General features: G+C 46.1%; 1 protein-coding gene across 1 annotated transcript in view; it reads left to right on the forward strand.

The window, feature by feature from the left end:
• Tmem178b (transmembrane protein 178B) overlaps window positions 1–15,169 on the forward strand; it is a 371,577-nt gene that overhangs the window by 120,839 nt on the left and 235,569 nt on the right. Inside the window, exon 2 of the mRNA XM_042677240.1 lies at window positions 9,860–9,973. Coding sequence (XP_042533174.1) covers window positions 9,860–9,973 — 114 coding nt within the window. The remainder of the gene's footprint in view (window positions 1–9,859; window positions 9,974–15,169) is intronic.

Here is a 15,169-nt window from a genome sequence, read left to right on the forward strand (position 1 = left end):
CAGGTTTTACATGGGTTACCTCATTTAGTCCTCATCAGTCTTATGAGCTGAGTGCCATTATTATCTGCATTTTACAGATGAAGGAATGGGGTGGGGGGAGGAAGGGAGGCCCTGAGAGGCTGAGTAACTCACCCCAAAGCCCCTGTTGTCCTGGGAGTGGAGATGGCCATGTGGCCATGCTTTAGGCCACACCAAACGTGCATTTAGCCTTGTTCTGCTTCTGCGCTTGGGTGTTAACTATAAAGCTTGCTTCTCTCCAGCCCATCAGGTAGCTATGGAAGCAAATGTTTTGTCTTACTCTGAGAAGGACAGCAGAAACTGTCCATGGGGAAATTATCTGCAAATGGGAGTTTTGCTTCATATGAAAGGCGACATTTCTTTCAGAAGAGCTTGATTCTCTCCCCCCTCCCCATTTCTTTTCCCATATGCCATCCTATGTGACTGCCTTAATGTGGATTCAAATCCCACCTTTTCCACCTGTGTTTCTGGATAGGATAATCTCTCTACACTGTTTTATGTCCACGTCTGTGAAATGAAGAACGTGAGAGTACCTAACTTTCAGGATTAAATGGTGTGCCACCCACTATAGAAAGCAGGAATTAAACAGCAGCTGTTATTAAAATTCTTAAAATACCATTTGTGGCCAGTAAATACAAAGATGGATACCATAAGCTCCTCTATCTTGATGCTTTTACTATAGCTAGAAATACATGATTGATATACAAATAGCTGAGCTACAATAGTAGCTAGCAGAAGGCGCTTTGGGGTGGAGCAAAGGGTCAGAAATGTGGTGGTAGGGTGGATGGGAGCAATGAGACTTACTGAAAATGAAATTCTGTATGTGTAATGAGACAGGCCCGGCCACTATTCATAACCAACACTAATGTAACATAGGGTGGAAAGGAATTAAATATTTAGGCTTCAGTCTGTGCGATGCATACAAAACAACATTAAAAGGCCACGCTGATACCACAAGCACCAAAACCAAAGCATACAAAATGGGATACATCTGAAGGCATTAAAAATAAAAACAAGCTAACACTTTTCCTCAGTATAAAGACGAGAAAAACATTCTTTTCTTGCTGGGCCTGCAGCAGCTAGGTGTAGGCCTTGCAAATCTTTCATCTCAGAACATCTGGGAGGAGCAGAAGGCGCGAAGAGAAGACTTGAGGGAGTTGGTGGGGAGATTTCTTGTGATGAGCTGTTGCAGAGATGCCTTTTAAATAAGGAGAGCATCTTGCCAGCAGTGCAGCCTGGCATACCTCCTCCCATCTTGGGGGACGGGGAGTTTACTTCCTGTCCCTTTCATCATCGCTGATCTCAAACCTTTAACCCTTTAATCACCTGTGTTCCTTCACCCCATCTCCCTTATAGGTGTCTAAAGAGTTCTACGGAATGCCCCTACACCTGAAAATGGCTTCGTTCTGCTGAAAGAAAATATATCTCCTTTCTTTGGCTCTCTGCTAAGTTGTAACTTACTTTTTTGTTGTTGTTGTTTAGAAAATGCTCTTTAAAAAGGAGATAAAGTAAGTCCAGGTCTTAAAACTCTAAAACTGGTTTCATCTTTTGTTGTTGGTGGTGGTGTTAGTGTTAGTGTTCTTTTTATGTATTTTTTCCATAAGTGCTCTCTCTACTTTCTGTTTACTCTTTACTAAGTGCAGAGGTCCAGCCAGGGCATTGGCTAGAAATATGACTCAGAATCATCAATCTACTGGGTGAACCTGGGGATGAGGGGAGGCGCTGGCTGACCTTGTAGCTGGTCAGGGCTTGGCATAGCAGTTGGAGAGCCCACGTGGTCTGGGAAGGAGTAACATACAAAGCAGGCCCTTGTCCCTTCCCTCCGTTCCTCTTTCCATTTGTCCCTTCCCCCCCCCCTTCCTCTTTCTTCTCTTATCATAGGTGCATCTAGTTTCTTCTGTACAATGCTGTAGCATTTTCCTTGCATTTCCAAGGAATCTTCCACCAAGCAGGGAATCATTTTGGCTGTGGTGTCTAAAAGACCTGGGTGGAGAGGCCACTGTTTGCATCCTGACCTTTCTCACAGTTGGCTTGCAGAGTGGCTTCAGGGAAGGCGTTCCTTTTCTAAACTCCCTCTTTGCTCTTTTATCTGTACCATCATGCCTTGGGCTGACATCTCAGAACATGTGAATGTCAGACATGTGCTAGGCATGAAATAGATTCCCTGTGGTAACAGGGATGCCATTGATCAAGCTGCATCATACTCATAAATGGACATATTAAATTGAAACCTTTGCAAACTACTTAAAGATAAAAGTATATAATAATAATAGTAATAATAATAATGGAACTTTGAGAAAACACGGCCAAAAAAGAGATGCTGAGAAGAGCATGAAGGCTCTGAGGTGACTCTGGGGTGCAGGGGCAAGTGTGTCACCTCACAACGGCACCTGACACTGGCTGGAAGGGGCCAGGAAAGAATCAGAAGATCGTCAGAACACAGCAAACCTAGAGTCCTGGCAATGGCACCCAGGTCCTTTCCCGGTCAGCAGGACATAGGAATAAAAATCACAGGGGAGCTGACAAGAGAGAGAAGTCACCTCAGCTACAGGTGTAATGCTAACTCCCAGTTCCTTTTACTTATCACCTCCCGTGGGATTCTCAAACCCATGTGCCATGTGCACTGCTGTCCTCTCTGTGATTCCATTGCTCTTAGTTTGGGCTCTCTAGAAAGGGAGGGTACTTGTTGGGTGTTGCCAGCTTGTGCAGGAGCCCCGTCCACTTCAGCCTTGAGACAGCTCGATTTGCAGGTGACTGAGGGTATGAGGGCACCAGCTCCAGTTCTAGCTCATTCTTTTGGTCCCTTTGGGTTGTGGCCAGGTGGCGTTGGGAGGTGATAGGTTTGTCTGTACGCTCCAGAGCCACCTCAGATTCTTCATGCTCTTCTCAGCATCTCTTTTCTCTGGGGGTCTTCTGTAGCTAAGGGTCCCTCTGGCCTGGAGGAAGAGGATTTAGGGTCTCATTCACACATAGAAGTCAGTGACACAGGACTTATGAAGGCATAAGGACTTATGCCTTCATAAGTCCTGTGTCCTTCATAAGTGTGTAAAAGAGCTTAAAAAAATCAGCATCTAAGGCAACTGAATCCCACCCAAGCAATAAATCTGGACGAGAAGTTTGACAGTGTCTACTGGTCAGGTGGGATGGGTTTAGATGGGGAGGAGGTGTGTTCCAGTGCTACGTCTAAAGTCAGTCTCCCCAAGAAGCTCCCCTCAATGTATGCTGCCCTCAAGGGGAAGATGCCCTTTAAGTGCTTGCACTGCTCACCACCGATAGCTAATGGTTATGTCTTGGTTCCTCTACTTCTGCATCCCACCGCTGGTAACTGATGCTACATTTTGGTCCCTCCTCTACTTCATCTCTATATCTCCAAGTTAACTGTGCTTCAGAGTCTCCCAGGGTCACTGCCTATGAGAAATTCATGCACCCATAGACATAGGTCTACATCTGTAGGACCATGTAAACATTTCACTAGTATTATGTATGACTTTCAGTGTCTTTATGCTTTTAGAATAGTCCCAGGGCAGATATTGATGGACATGTCACATTTCAAATACTTTATGTGCAGGGACCACATTTACAACTGGATGTGAGTTTCCACACTCATGCCTTGGGTCTTCCTTTTTTTTTTTTTTTTTTTTTTTGGTGCTGGTCTTGGAGCTTGAGCTCAGGGCCTGGGCACCATTCCAGAGCTTTTTTGCCCAAGGATAGAGCACTACTACTTGAGCCATAGCTCCAGTTTGGCTTTTTGGTGGTTAATTGGAGATGAGAGTCTCATGGACTTTTTTGTCCAGGCTGGCTTCAAACTGCAATCCTCTAATCTCAGCCTCCTGAGCAACTAGGGTTATAGGTGTGAGTCATGGGAGCCCAGCTTCTTTCTATTTTTATTACCCTATGTTAGTTGTACAAAGGGAGATTTCATAGTTATATTTCCATGCATGTTTACAATGTACTCCAATCTTAACCCCTCAATTACTCTATCTTGTGTCTTAAAGGACTTGCAGTGGAGAACAAGGAATGGAGCAGTCTCTCCCAATTCTTGGTTTCTTGGGCCTCCTTTGCCATTGTGGGATGTGACAGGCAGAGGGTGAGGGAGGAAGAAAGTGCTGGTATTGGCTAACAGGAGGATGGATGGATGCATTTGCAAGAGGGAGGACTAGGGAGATGTGGGGAAAGAGAACAAAGAGGAAGAGGATCGAGCTCTGGCTGGCCCTCTCAGCCACTTCCCAGCTTCTGTACCTGCTCTGAGCTCGCTTCCCTTTCCCCTGCCCCAGCGTGCTGGATTATTTTAGATCCCTTATGTAAGTGCAATCATGCAATGTTTGGATCCTCATGTTGTCATAGATGGCAGCATCTGATTTTAGAAGGCAGAACAGTAGTTCCGTGTATGGATATACAACATTTTCCATATCCATTCATCCACTGATAAACACTGGCCATTATAGATGATGTTGGAGTGAATGTGAAAATGCAGATGTGTCTTTGAGATACTGACTTCGTTTCTTTTGGTTTTATCTTTAGAGGTGGCATTTCTGGATTTGAGATGCCATTTCTTTTGGACATACATCTCTAGAAGTAGCATTTCTGAATCACATGGTAGGTTTGCCTTTAATGTTTCAAGGCACTCCATGCTGTTTTCCATAGTGGTGGGACCAATTTGTTTTTCCACTGAGAGTGCACGAGAGTTTCAGTTTCTCCATCTCCTTGTCAGCACTTTATCATTTCCTTTCAAATTTACTTTTTTGATGGTAGCCATCTTAACAGGTTGGAGGATGATACCTCATTATGGGGGTTACTTTCACTTCCCTGATCATTTAAATACCTTCTTTGGAGAAATGTTGGTTTAAATCCTTTAACCATTTGAAACTCAGTTTTATGTGTTTGTTTGCTATTGCTTAGTCCCCTGTTTGGGTGTCCTTTCTACATCTTTCTGGGCCCTGCCATGCAGGTTAGCTAGGAGAGTGTTTGGTCCAGAAGGCAGAGCTTGATTGAGGCCATAGGTAGGGTCCATGCCTTGAGCTCCACAGCCAGGTGTCCTCCTGTGATAGTTCCCTGGGGCAGTGGAGAGCAGAGGCACTGGCTGGGGTACAGGCATTGTGAAGCTGGACTTGACTTCCTTTCTTGGGAAGGTCCTAGGCTTCCCCGTTGCCTTCCAGGTAGCCCCTCTGCAGCACTTCCTGCAGGAAACCTGTTTGCACTGGGAAGCCCACGTTCTGGGCACCCGTACTGGGTGCCCAGATGGTGCCTGTATTTATGAAAGCCCAGAACACTGACAGGACCTGTAGACACATGGATAAATATTTTGCCTTCCTTCTTAGGCAATGTTTGAATCTTTCAGATTTAATTGCTGTCGAAAGCAGGATGCTTACATCTCGGAGGCAAAGCAAACAATGAGGGCCCTCCAGCAGGGCAGCTCTGCCTGCTCTCCCAGGCTCTTTGGCCGCCACCTGTGCATCCTATGCTTTGCTTACTTGCTCTTGCTGTCTGTCAAGTGGCCTCCTCCCGCATTGGCTGGGTAGGCTATGGTGGGAGAGACTAAGGGAACTGGCTTCCGCTTGCCTGGGACTGGCAGCAGTGTGTTGGGTTAATACTGAAGGCTGAGAGATCCTGACCTCAGCTAAGCAATCAGGAGCTTTTCTGTGACAGGCACCAATCTGCCCACCAGCAGTAGCATTGGGTTTTGTGCTCCAAGGTTGGGTCCGAGGAGTGTTTTGATTTTTGTTAGTATTGCCTGTGCAGCTGCTGCCAGTTCATATGGTACTTTTGTGAAACTTAGATAAACACAGCCAGGGTAATCTCCCCAGATCCCGCTGGTGTGTAAGGCTTGCCAAGCAGAGTAGCTGCTGGATCTCAGCACCCAAGGATTCTAGGGGCTGCCCTTGTGTGGGGCCAAGACTGCCTAACTGTACCTGTCCAAGTCGTTGTCAGCAATATCCTTGTTCCAACCTTCTATTCTCTTCCTTTTCTCTCTCCTCTTTCCTTTCTATAGTATTCCTCCTCCTCCACCAAGTCATTGACCTAGTTGTTCATTGGATTACATATGCCAAGTACTGAGAGACATGATCAGTGCCCCAGCTGGCTGGGATTGTTAAGACTCTCCTTATGTTGTCCAAACAGGGAAGAGGTGTAGGCTACAATCTCATAGAGTTCTGCAATATTCTAATTTGTGTCCATTATTTGAACTCCTTGCATGGGATTCTTTGCTCGCTGTGGTCTTACAAGTGTTGCCTGATATTATTCATCCCTCTCCTGAAAGCACACAGTATTGGTGCTTGCCTTGCTCTGGAGGCTGGGCAGATAAAAAAGAATGAATAAGACAACATCCCTGCCCTTGAGAAACTCATAATCTCATGGAGAAGTGAGCCTGGTAAACACATAAATCACAGCCAATGCTGTGCACACTGTATGGAAGGGTTGGGGGGGGGGGGCGTAGCTGCACAGGTGAGCCTGCTGCTGGCATGCACAGTTACCTGGGTGACCAGGAAGGCTTTGCTGGGAGCCCTTCTTAGGACCAATGTCACTGGGGAGGCAGGCAGAGAGGAGAACAGGGGCCCTAGTGAAGGGAAGCCTTGTAGTCAGTATTTTCCCACGGGAGCCTCAGGTGTGCCAAAGGGAGCTGGAGAGGGGGCTGGGACTTTGTCCCTGAGGCCTGTGGAGTTTCCCCTGTGCCAGGAAAGAGGCCATCAGAGGCCTCTGAGTGTGTCTTCTGGAGCAAATGACACAGCTGCATTGCCTTTGTGGAGTGTGCTCTGACTGGGACGTTGGCTTAGGAGAGGTTGGCTCTGGGAAGACAACCCTGGGTTCTAATCCTGGCAGGGCACTTCCTTGGACACGTCACTTGTCTTGTTGGTTTGGTCTGAGCCCACATTCTCCTTGTAAAATAGAGATGATGTGGTAGTGGTAACATAGATGTCATTGGTCATGTCATGGTGAAATTCATGGTTAGTGGATTACATGAGACATTTGTAGTGGAGTTTCTCACTGGTGGGAAAAGAACCCAGAATAGGTTCTAGGTGTGTTAGAAATGCTGGTTTCTGCAGCTCTTAGGGGCCTGGGCAGCAACGGCCTGTTTATGTCAGGGTATCTTGTGAAGCATTTCTCCGTGTGCACTATGACCTGCATGAAGTTGGAAACCACTTGGCTACAGATCACTTGCAGTTCTCTCCCACCTAGCGTGCTCTTCCCAATAACGGTGGTTGTTGGTGGAGATTGGTCATTGTAGTCATGTGTCACCCATCATCAGGATGTGTTCTGTCGTGAGGTGATTTTTGTCATTGTGTGAACATCATAGAGTGGACTTATACAAACAAAGATGGCTACATCACCAAGGGATGCCATCTTTGAAGAAAAATATCTTTTGGGATAGTATTGGGATTTGAACTGAAGGCCTTGCACTTGTTAAGCAGGTGCTCTACCACTTGAGCCACATCTCCAGCCCTGTATGCTTTAGTTAGTTTTTGGGTTGCGTCTCACATTTATTCCTGGGCGGGCCTGGATTGCAGCCCTCCCGTTTTTGCCTCCTGCATAGCTGATATGAGAGTTGTGTACCACCATGCCCAGCTATCGGTTGAGATAGGAGTCTGGGAATATTTTTGCATGGGTCTCAAACCATGATCCTCCAGATTTCTGCTTTCCAAGTATCTAGGATTATAGAGGTGAGCCACTGAGCCTGGAAGGTGACATACCAATCTTTTTTTTTTTTTGTCGGTCATGGGGCCTGAACTCTGGGCTTGGACGCAGTCCCTGCTCTCTTCAGCTCAAGGCGAGCACTCTACCACTTGAGCCACAGCGCCACTTCTGGTTTTCTAGTGGTTTATTGGAAATAAGAGTCTCATGAACTTTCCTGCCCGGGCTGGCTTTGAACCATGATCCTCAGATCTCAGCCTCCTGAGTAGGTAGGATTACAGGCGTGAGCTGCCGGCACCCAGCTATACTAATCTTAAGAGACCGAGACCACCATCGCATGTGTGGTCTGGCATTGACGGAAACATTGTTAGGCTGTGTGAGACTATACTAGAACAATGTAGAGGAAATGGGGCCCGAGGAGAGAGACTAGACTCCCAGGACATTTCTGCAGGAGAAGTGACCAGCTGATGTTAGGAAGGAGGAGCCCTTATAAGGAAAGAGGAGACATTGAGGATGATGCTGTAGACGAGAGAGGAAACAATATTTTTAACGGAAACTCTAAAGTGAGAGTAGAAACGAGAGGAGGTGTGAGGATTTGAAGTGAGGAAGTAGACTATCTGGCAGATACTGTCTTCAGATGGTTAAGAAATCAGGGGAGGTTGGGCATGAAGGTTTAAGGAGGTGGCGTGCTTTGGGTGGGAAAGGAGTGGGGGAAATGCTGGGGTCATGTGAGGGATCTCAGAAAGCTTGAGGGTTGAGGGTGCAGAGGGCATAGGAGCATGAAAAACTGAAGCAGCCAAGAAAGGAGTATATATCACTTGCTAGAACTTTTGTCTATTTGGATAGAATCCGTCCCATTAGAAAAATGCCCAGCGATAACTGGCACTGGCAACTGGGAAGTTGTCCAGATATGATTTACAATAAGGCATCAGTTTCACAAGGCACTGTCTAAATTATTGCACTCCACCAATTGCCAGCTTCCCTGCTGACAGTGGGCCGGGGGGTCAAACAATTCAATCAGGTGCCACCGGTTATAAATTGAAAATCAGTGGGGTGCAAAATGGATTACCATCAAAATCCATTCAGGTGCAAAACCAAATTTCAAAACCTCTAACCTTTAAAAATCATTCCTTTCCTGATTCTTCACAATGCGCTGCCATTGAGTTTTAATACCCCTTAGATAAGTAAGTGTCAATAGAAATGGCTGCAGGAGACCAAAGGGAATCTGGCCTTCCTTTTGGAATTTGCAAACTTGATGGATCCTTGAATTAATACACTGGCAATATGTTAGGTTCTCTCAAGCAGCAGTTCTCAAACGTAAGCATGCAACAGAATCACTTGGAAGGCTTAAGATTCACCCAGGATCGGGCTTGGAGTTTCTGAATCAGTACACTTGAGAGTGGGCCTGAAATGCTGCATTTCTAGCAAATCCCTAAGGAGGGATTCTAATGACACTGGTTCTGGGATCACACTTTAAGAATTTCTGCCCTAAGAGCATGCTTTGAGTAAAGTAACTTATTGTGAAGTTCTTATGACCAGGTGTTGAGTTTGGTACTGGTCTATAGTTTTGTCTTGGAAAGAAGAGAAGAGATTGGTTTAAAAAGACCCAGATTGATTTGGTCAGAGATTGGGGAGGATGGAGAGAGACAAGGGAAGAACCCCTACTTCCTCTTGCTCGTTCTATTCCAGAAGACTATGTTTACCAAGCCCAAATTACCTCCTTAAGGGGCCTGCTCTCTGGCCCCTGGAAGCCATGGAATGCGCGTGCGCGCGCACGCGCACACACACACACACACACACACGCACACACATATATACGTGTGTGTGTGTGTGTGTATCTATCTATCTATCTATCTATATATATATAGATAGATATATATTGCCAAACTTTCACTTTTGAGTTGAAAGTTGACTTTCTTAAAAAGATTAAACAGAGATGGCTACCATTTTCTTTTAAGCTTATTTCCAGTAGTCTAAACATTGGTTCCTCCCACTATTGCATGATCCTACAGATGTATTTTTTCCATCTAAATCAATCTACCATCTGATGGTGGTTTTCCTCTGTTGCCTTTTTCTTGCCTTGTATACACAGTAGACATCATCAGACCCACTATGAAACAAGTCTTTATTTCCAGGACAGAGAAATGGATCACTGAACTGCTTCCGATATGGTCACTACCTCATTAATAGTTGGCTTCTGGTCTCTCTTTTCCAGGAGAACTTGAGCGATGTACATACATCAAGTACCACTACTCCTCAGCAACCATCCCCAGGAACCTCACGTTCAATATCACCAAGACCATCCGTCAGGACGAGTGGCATGCCCTGCGTAAGTACACCTGCGTCTCTGTGGCTGTGACTCTGCTGGTCTGTCACCTGGAGGGCTGGCACCTTGTGCGTCTTCTGAGATCCGTGGAGTCTTAGGGCATTGTGGGGAGGAGGGGGGTCCCTGAAGTGCCAGTAGGTATAGGTCAGAAGTATCTCAGGTGCTTTGATTACATGACAGATTTGGAGTATTTTGGCTTCTGAAAAAAAAATCAAAACAATATCAACAACAATAAAAGAAAACTACTAGCAGTTAAGACAAGGGTCTTAATTTACTATCCTGATCGAGATCTAAGATTTCATCTACCTGGGTGTCACTTGAGCACCCCTCCACGTTGCTTGGTGTATTATGGTGGCAATGTACGAATCCTCTGGGCCATCATTTGTAAAAGGTGAGACCAGCTGCATTACTTTGGAGGTTTGCCCCAGGGGATATCACTAAGGGGTAGTACCTGGCCTCAACTTCCATATTTCTATGTACCTTTGAGGGACAGGACTTGGAACCCTGGCTCACATGTGCTTGTGCAGCAAAGATGAAAATGTCTGTGATCATTGGCTAGGGAAATTCTTGGCCAGGGATCCTCAGGGACTTACATGACAGTCACAGGTGACTTAATGAGCAAACAGAGATGGTTGACTATTCTCATGCAGGTGCCCCGTGGGCATCTGCTGTCTATCTGTGGCAGGAGGGCTCTTCTTCTTGCTGGCCCAGTTCTTCACGGTGACCCATTTGTCCCGTGAGTGCCATGTGCTTGTATTTGTCACATAGTCCTGCCGCATCATTTTCTTCTCTTAACATCCAAGGGGTAAGACTCAATTTACATTTATGTGCAAGTAAGCATTCCTTTATTGTTTCCTAATGTTAAAGATCTCTTTGCTGATTAACTTGGAATTTGTTTTTTTGGCTGAATCTTCTTCCTTTTCTTTGTGTGCATGGGGCCTGCCAGGTATAGTCATATTTATTGGTTTGACTTGAATTAACCAACCACAGCTTGAAGTGGGGAGATGGGAGAGACAATGAAGCAAACAGAAGCATCATTCATTTGTTTCAGGCAAAAATTGTAGGTGTCCAGTATTCTTGAAATGAGAGAGCACATACTGGTGATGGACCAGCCCTACTGAGACTGGGGCCCCTTTTAGCTTTAGTCATTACCAGAGACTCAGCAGTGCATGGGGAAAGAGAGCTCAAGTCCAACAGCACCTCCATATGCTCCCATGTACGATATACTTATTTAATTTCAGCCTGACATTTGCCTTAGAGACCCTATTCTCAGGAAAATTTGTTTCTTTTGAGTAGGTGGTAGACATGTAAGGACCCAAATATTAAAATCTCTGACAATAGTTGCTTATTTCCCACTATCTATTGGTATAATAAAGTCCATAAGTCGGAAACTAAAGGAATATTTAAGGTAAATGGTCTGGTGTTGTAGCTCATGCCTGTAATCCTAGCAACTCTGGTGACTGAGATCTGAGGATCATGGTTTGAAGCCAGCCTGAGCAAAAATGTCAGAGACTCATTGCTGGTTAACCACCAAAAGAGCCAGAGGTGGAGGTATGACTCAAGTGGTAGAGTGCTTGCTTTTAGTGAAGAAACCAAGAAAGAGTGTGAGGCCCTGAGTTCGAGCCCTGGCATTGGTATACACCCACAAACACAGAGACACAGACACATACACACATATACACAAGTTGTAAATCCTGATGAATTAAATCTAACATATTACGAGGTGCATAGTAGGATTCAGGATCTAAGAGGAAAAAGACATTGCCATTTCAGTTTCATTCAGTTTAAACGAACTCAATCTGGCTCTGGTTACCAAGTAGTGGACTCAAGGTTACAGGAAGCTCTTTTAAGGAGCTCAGTTCTAGAGGTGGGGAAGGGCAGGGTTGGAGGGAGACATTCACAACACAAATAGTTACAAGGCAGTACGATAATTACAATATACAATCGCCTCTTGTAACTCAAATAGTTTGAATTTCAGCAAGAAGGAGAAATGTTTCGGTGTACATTGCACAAGAGACACATGGAGGGGAACTTGCTCAGAGTCTTAATGGCTGAGTGCACTGTAAATGTCTAGAATGGGAAGCTGCCACCCATTGATGGGCCATTGGAACATAACCCATGGCCTCAGCAGAGACAGAGAGGTTTGTGGGTCCTCTTTGAGGCCCGTGTGTCTCCCATTGTCTAACCGTAGTGCTGGTGGGTTCTGACACAGCTGGTGTGTTGCTTCTGCTGTGAACTGAGGTGTTAACAGATCTATTTTTAACAGATAAAAGCATTGGCAACGCCTGTTCCACACGAGGTATTGGGCAAAGCTGATGCTTTCCTTTGGGGGGAACGATTCATCTGCTTCTTTCACAGAGTTGCCTAATGGGCTATGAAGCGGGCAGAGAACATTTGCCAGGTCTGAGGTTGGATGGCAGCTATTTTTTGCTGGAGGGCAGGTGAGCAATTGTCACCAGTGAATTTGGTATTAGTGTAACTGGGAATGCTGTCTTGATGGAGAAGTGTGGATTGTTTTTGTGTTGGTTTTCATTGGTCAGGCCCTGGTGATGTTTAGTGGGAAATGGGCATAGAAGTCACCTTGGAAATACAGTAGAAGCAGTTAGAGATGAGCAAACTCCTGTGATCACATGTTAAAAGTGAAATAAAAAAGACAGCTGACATTTTGGACTAGGGGATGTAGTCAGTGGTATTCTTGTCTAACCAACATGTACCAGGCCCTGAGTTTAATCCTCAGCACTGGAAAACCCAAGAAAACAGATCTTATGCTTGTCTCATCTCTTTTCTTCTGTCTTTTTTTTTTTTTTTTTATTTCTTGGTGCTGGTACTGGGTCTTACTTGGCTCTTGCTCGGCTTTTTAGGTCAAGGCTGGTGCTCCACCTCTTGAGCGATAGCTCTACTTCTAGCTTTTTGCTGGTTAATTGCAAAGAAGAGTCTCACAAATTTCTCAGCTTGGGCTGGCTTTGAACCACAATCCTCAGATCTCAGCTTCCTAAGTAGCTAGGATTATAGGCATGAGCTATCATTACCTCACTTGATTTTTATTATTTTGAGAGTATTGTATGCTTTAATATTCTGATTGGGATTGAGAAAATTCACTTGGTACTAGATTGGTTGCCATTTAAGAATGTGATCATAATATTTTACATTCTATAAGTTTTCTCAGCTAATTTGACCCAAGGAAAGAACATTTTGCTTTCTTTTGTGAACTTTTTTGGGGGGTTCTGAACTCAGGGGTCTGTGGTTACTAGGGAAATGCTTTATCACTCGAGCCATCCCCCCAGCCCTTTTTATTTCAGTTATTTTTTGGTTAGAGTTTTGCATGTTTTGCCTGGATTAGCCTGGATTACAGACATGTAACACCACAGCCTTGTTGGTTGAGATGGGGACCTTGCTAACATTTTGTTTCAAGGTGGCCTTGATGTTCCCGGTCCCTGCCTTCCAGTAGCTGGGGTTGTAAACATGAGCCCCTGTGCGTAGGTTTTATTTTTATTTTTTTGTGAAACAACGTGTTGCAGATATTTGAAATTTGTCTATATACTTTTCATCAGGAATTTTCCTGTGGCCTGATATCCTCCCTGGTAGAAAAAAGCTGTCAAATGGGAAAGGGCATCATTTGAGTTGTGTTATGTGTTTTGAAAAGTCAAGCTCACCAATGGGAAGCTTAATTGCTGGACTCACGATCAGCTGAACAGCAGGCGAGAGAATAAATACTTGTAGTCTACTAGGCTTCCAGGTCTAAGTGTCAGAGTTTACTCCATAGGGAGGAAAAATGGATGATCCAGCCTCTGTGTGCGCGCGCGTGTGTGTGTGTGTGTGTGTGTGTGTGTGTGTGTGAGATGGAGCAAAGGATGGGTCTGAGGTTCAAATGTTGTGTTATGTGGTGGAGTTGTGGCAAAGTTCCAACCCTAGCTTGGATGGAGATTGCTGGTGACATTTTGCCGGTGCTTGGATGGGGATTGCAGGCAACGTTCTGTGGGTGCCTGGTTCTCTCACCAGCCCAGAAAAGGTAGAAATAAATCCTCTCCTAGCTGCTACCTGTGTCCTCATTCTTGCCCCCCCCCCCCCCCCGCTCCCCCAACCAGTCCCAGCAATGCAGGGTGGTGGCAGGGGTGAGGTCGGTGCTTCGGCAGGCTCTGGGTGCCTTCTTTTCTTCACCCAAATCTTCCTTCCATTTCCAGGGCTGAAGCAAAAAAGGACAGAGTCATTGGCCAGTGAGGAGGAGAGAGGCGGCCTCGGCATCAGACGTAACAAGCGATACCGTTTAGCTGGGTTGTCCGGTTGGATGTTTTGAATATGACAGTCTGGTTGCCAGTGGCTGGTCCCTGTCCGCCCTGTGCTGACATTTCAGTGGTGCTACTTCCTCCTCCCTGGAACCCATCTCTACAATCACGGGTTTGGAGGTTCTTGTGTCCTCAAGCAGCCCCTAAGAGCCGCAGAGGCCTTGCATCCCACTGGCTCTGCCTTGGTTCCCGCCGCCATAGCATCCTCTGTTCTGCCCTGGCTGCACAGTCTGGCAGACTGGGGTGGGGGCGAGGGATCGGGGTGCATTGGCAGGGCCACCAGGAGAAAGCCTGTCTGGGGAGGCCAGACAGACACCTGCTGGAAGGTGTGGGGTTGGCCTTTTCTTGTCCCTAATCTCCTTGGTGGGGCTGAGTGAGCAGCTGTGACTAAGCACCCCAGGACTCCAAGTTACTCTGTGTGTGTGTGTGTGTGTGTGTGTATGAACTCACATCTCATTCTGCTTGGTGTGGGGGAAGATGGAGGTTTCAGCTTATAGCTGATTGCTTCCGGCAGTGAGAATCAAGGAGCTGAGACTCCACTTCCTGCAATCAGATCTTTGGTATCTTTCAAGAGGCTGTGAGCCAGGGAAGTGAGAGTTGTTGTTGGTTTGTGTGTGTGTGTGTGTGTGTGTGTGTGTGTGTGTGTGCGTGCATGGTGCATTTCCAGCTGACGAAATGGCCAAGAGATGCTTTTCTCTCCCCGCTTCCCTGGCCCTCCCTCCTCATCCACACCCAATACTGCCACACAGTGCACCAACCACGCGGCACTGTACCCGGCAGAGCAGGCGGGGCCTCCAGCATGGAGGGCTTCTTCACTCTCCTCCAGCATGAAGGGGGTTTTCCACCACAGCCCCCCTGCAGTGGCCATATTACAAGGGAGGTGAGAGTACTTGTGACCCACATCCATCCTGCTTCA

The sequence above is a fragment of the Dipodomys spectabilis genome, unplaced genomic scaffold (assembly GCF_019054845.1).
Source record: "Dipodomys spectabilis isolate Male_0828 unplaced genomic scaffold, ASM1905484v1 ptg000034l, whole genome shotgun sequence".
Classification (NCBI taxonomy): Eukaryota; Metazoa; Chordata; class Mammalia; order Rodentia; family Heteromyidae; genus Dipodomys; species Dipodomys spectabilis.